This window comes from Psammomys obesus, unplaced genomic scaffold (assembly GCF_907164565.1).
Source record: "Psammomys obesus unplaced genomic scaffold, mPsaObe1.curated_primary_1811, whole genome shotgun sequence".
Lineage (NCBI taxonomy): Eukaryota > Metazoa > Chordata > Mammalia > Rodentia > Muridae > Psammomys > Psammomys obesus.
Window position 1 is genome coordinate 14,405,468 of NW_026596117.1, and position 3,878 is coordinate 14,409,345.

A 3,878-nucleotide genomic window follows, 5' to 3' on the forward strand; every position below is an offset into this window, starting at 1 on the left:
GAGCCAGCGTGAGGGCATTTAAGACTATCTCATAACTTTTATGTTTTATTTACAACATTTTGGGCAAGAAGAGAGAGAAAAAACAAAAACAAAAACAAGAGAAGGAAAGTGCTTCCCTGTCACTGCTCAGCTGGATAAGGGAGCAAAGAGGAATGGATTAGTCTGGGAGATGTTCAGATGTTCAGATGTTAGGACAAAGATCATGACCCACAAGCATGACAGCTTTTCCATGCTGCGGTCTTCCATTGCCCCTGAGATCAAAGCCATTCAGTCGGATTTGCATAATGGTGGCTGTGATCCCCATACCATTTCAAGCCCAGTGGGCAGTTCAGGCCTAATCATTTCACATTTTAAGAGGTTAAAATGTAGGAGTTCAAAATGTTGTCTTTTTTTTTATGCAAAAAGATGCTTTATATCTCAAACTATAACAAAATCACTTCAGATTTTTAAAAGGGAAAATATAGTGCTGAAAACACAAATTATTACAATCCTTTATGAGAAGATCTAAGTAGAGACCTTCTCTCTGATTTAGTAGTTCTTTCTTAAAAAGCCATGTAAAGAACTTTGACATTAGAATGATTTTTTTTTTTTTTTTTTGTTCAGCATCAGGCTCCTAATTTCCCTTTCTATGTTTAAAATAAATGACTCCTTAGTGGTTCCTGCGTATTAGGAACCCCCCCACTGCAGACAGGACCTCATTCTTCTTTGTCCAACCATTGTTCATGGCAAAGCATCTCAGCCGGCTGGAAACTGAGTAGAGCTTTTTATGTGAACACCAGGCTGAGGATAGTTTAGTTCAGTCAGGGAAACATGTTCACATGCCTGAAAACATAACTGAAATTTTGTCTTCAAAATCCCAGTACTACTCATGAATTTGCTGTGATCATTATTATTATTACTTTTTTTTTTAAGGTATAGTGGGATTTTAATATTTTTACTAATGGATGTTATTACACCCAGCCACACTCACTTATTTAAGGTTTCTCTTTTCCTCTTGCTTTCTAAATGAACATTTCCTATTCTCCCCTTAGGCTCATTAATAGGAATTCCAGCTTTCCCTTTCCAAATGTGAATATAATGGTTAGCAGCTCACACTACTATGCAAACTGATTCTCTTCTCAGAGGAGAGGCAGACCATTAAATGAGGCAGTCATCCTGATTAGTCCTTCAGTTCCTCATCATATGCATGGATTGTGTGCCAAAATGGCTTCCATCCATGGTTGGTCAATTTGTGGTCTCACTCAACCTTGCAAATAAACATATATAATTTTACAAACTCAGGCTGAAAGAAAATGAGGTTTTAATGACATAAAATGAGAAGAACTCAACAGTAGCTTGTTGAGCATGTTTAGAATTGTGTTGCTCTTCTCAAAAGCCATGAGAATCACGACCCAGAATAATTCATGAGCAGAGATGAGGCAGTACAATAATGACAGTGATTAATGAGTGTAGACAGGCGGGGTCTACGCTTCAGGGGCTTTGTGCATGGCTAAAGGCTCAGTGTTTTGTCATTTTGAGTTTCTTTTCTTCTGTGATTTTGCTAACTTTAAAGCTTTTCTTAAACGGAAATCTGGCTTTGGAGGAAGACATTGACAAGGAGGATGAGCATTTCCTGGAACATTCATTTTGTAGTTTGAAACACAGAGCTCAGAGAGCAGAATCAAAAAGTGTCAGGAGAGTCTTGTGTGATGAGCTTGTTGCCATTAGACACTGCACCCTGCATACAATTTGACTTAAGATTTGGCAGTGCGGATAATTGCCCAGACTCCCTTTACCTAATGTGTAAGTCTTGCCTTCCTCAGGAAAACAGCAATTTTTCTCAAGGAAAAAAAAAATGGTCTCTGTCTCCTTCAAAGCCCTCACCACCTGTATCCCACATATCCTTTCTCTCTTTCTCTGTGGAGCAGGAACTGTGGAAATATGATCACATGGTTTCATGGCATCAAGAGATTCCAAGGCTCATGAACGGACAGTCAAAGCTACTTTCCATGAAGGGCAGGAAGAAAACTATTTATTATCCTCCAAACTCTTTATTCTTGAGAAGAAAATTGTTCTTAGTGACTGCCAGTTAGATCAGGCTGGATTCTACTGCTGACTTTGAACATCTGGACAGTCTCAGAAAGGAACATTTTTAGGATTATCATGGTCATTGTCAGATGGACACAGCAGTGTTGAGTTTGGGGAAAAAAAGACCGGCACTAGCTTTGATGTCTCTCTTCCACAGAGCTGCGAAGCCTTTCTAGAAGAGACTCAGAGTGGACAGGAACTGTCCGTGCTATAGCCTCCCTTCCTGGAAATTTGCAACTCGTCAATGGCTTTATTCTTCTGAGCTGCTGAAGTTATGCTTTTTCTTGTTATTTTTCTTGTTTTATTTTTGGCAGCATGAGATGGTTATAGTTTACTCTGAACACAGTGCAGGTTGACAGCACGATCCTCTGTACGCTTTCATTTTTAAATAATCCAATAAAATGCAGGGCAACTAGGAAAGACTGCCAACAATATCTATCATCCATCTACCTCTCTCTTTGTGTTTGTAAACAAAGCAATTGATTTAACTCTTACAGAGCCAGTAACTTGGACCACAGTAGACAAGAAAAATACCTTTGTTGTTGAAGTAAACATGGGTGATAATAAGAAACTGACACGCAAGATTGAAAACCAATTGTAAGGATGAATCTCTTACCTCAAAACCACAGCAATTATCGCTGTTGGGAACCTGTGGGGTTTAAAAGTAAGCCAGGAGGAAGGTAGTCTAAACCGAACCATGAGATTGACCTTAGTGTACATAATAAAGCCAATAAACGACATTAAAAAGAGAAAAGGTGATGGGGAAAAACATTCGGGACCACTTGTCTATGGAGTTCACGTCCGTCAAGTCGGGGATCTTCACTTTGAGCTGCGAGGCTCGCCTGCGGATGCGCCCCTTGCCGGGCACCCCGTGCCTGTCCAGACCTCTCCCGAAGCCCTCGCGGCTGCTCAGCGGCTTGCGGTACTGGATGCTGGCACTGTCGTACGAGTACATGGTGGCCTTGGGGTCACTGACACCCGTGAGCACCTCGGAGCCGCTGGTCTCGTTCCTGATTTCCAGGGTGCTGAGGAGAATATTGCCATGGGCATCGACCTGAGGGGCAGAGATGACGTGTTTAGACACTCGAGGACGTTCACTGTTATTCGGTGATCGTCACGGTGGGGAGCGGGGGACGACAACACTGATCCTTTCCATTTTGTGTATACCGATCTCTTGCAGCAGATAAATGACTCTTAGTGCTCCCTGACAATGGAGATTATCTACAGTACATGGCGTGTCTATCACTCATTCACTGTATCTATCCGCCTTCTCTTTTCTATTAGCTGTCTATCATTCATCCTCAATCTCTGCCATCTATTTATCTCAACCAGTTATCTCTATCAATTATCTGTCTACTTTGAGCATTTATTATCTATTTATCTTCTACATCCCTGCCTATCAACTGTCAGCCTGCAACTATTAGTTATTTATTCTTTTTCAGCTATCATTTGTTTATCTTCTGTCATCTATCTATGCCAGTCATCAATTTCTATCAATTATCCATCTGTCATCTATCTACTTATCACCAATCTATCAATTGTCTCTTTTTATCTTCTATCTACCTATTATCTGTCTATCTTTATTAATTTCTTACAATCTATTTATCTTCTATTATTTATCTATACAATTATTTTACATCCTCTAATTATTTATTTCTTTATCTCTACTTTTTTGTCTTTTATGTTTACTTCCATCTATCAATTACCTATGTACCATCTATCCATCTCCATTCATCTGTACCATCTATTTATCATCTCTCTTTTTATCTATCTATCTATCTATCTATCTATCTATCTATCTATCTATCTAT

At 39.7% G+C, this 3,878-nt stretch overlaps 1 protein-coding gene across 1 annotated transcript in view; it reads right to left on the bottom strand.

Annotated features, from left to right (window-relative positions):
* Positions 1–2,761: 2,761 nt before the first annotated feature.
* The window catches only part of Gabrb1 (gamma-aminobutyric acid type A receptor subunit beta1), a 450,390-nt gene continuing 449,273 nt past the window's right edge, over positions 2,762–3,878 (bottom strand). The window contains exon 9 of the mRNA XM_055629226.1: positions 2,762–3,121. Coding sequence (XP_055485201.1) covers positions 2,777–3,121 — 345 coding nt within the window. The 3' untranslated portion in view covers positions 2,762–2,776. The remainder of the gene's footprint in view (positions 3,122–3,878) is intronic.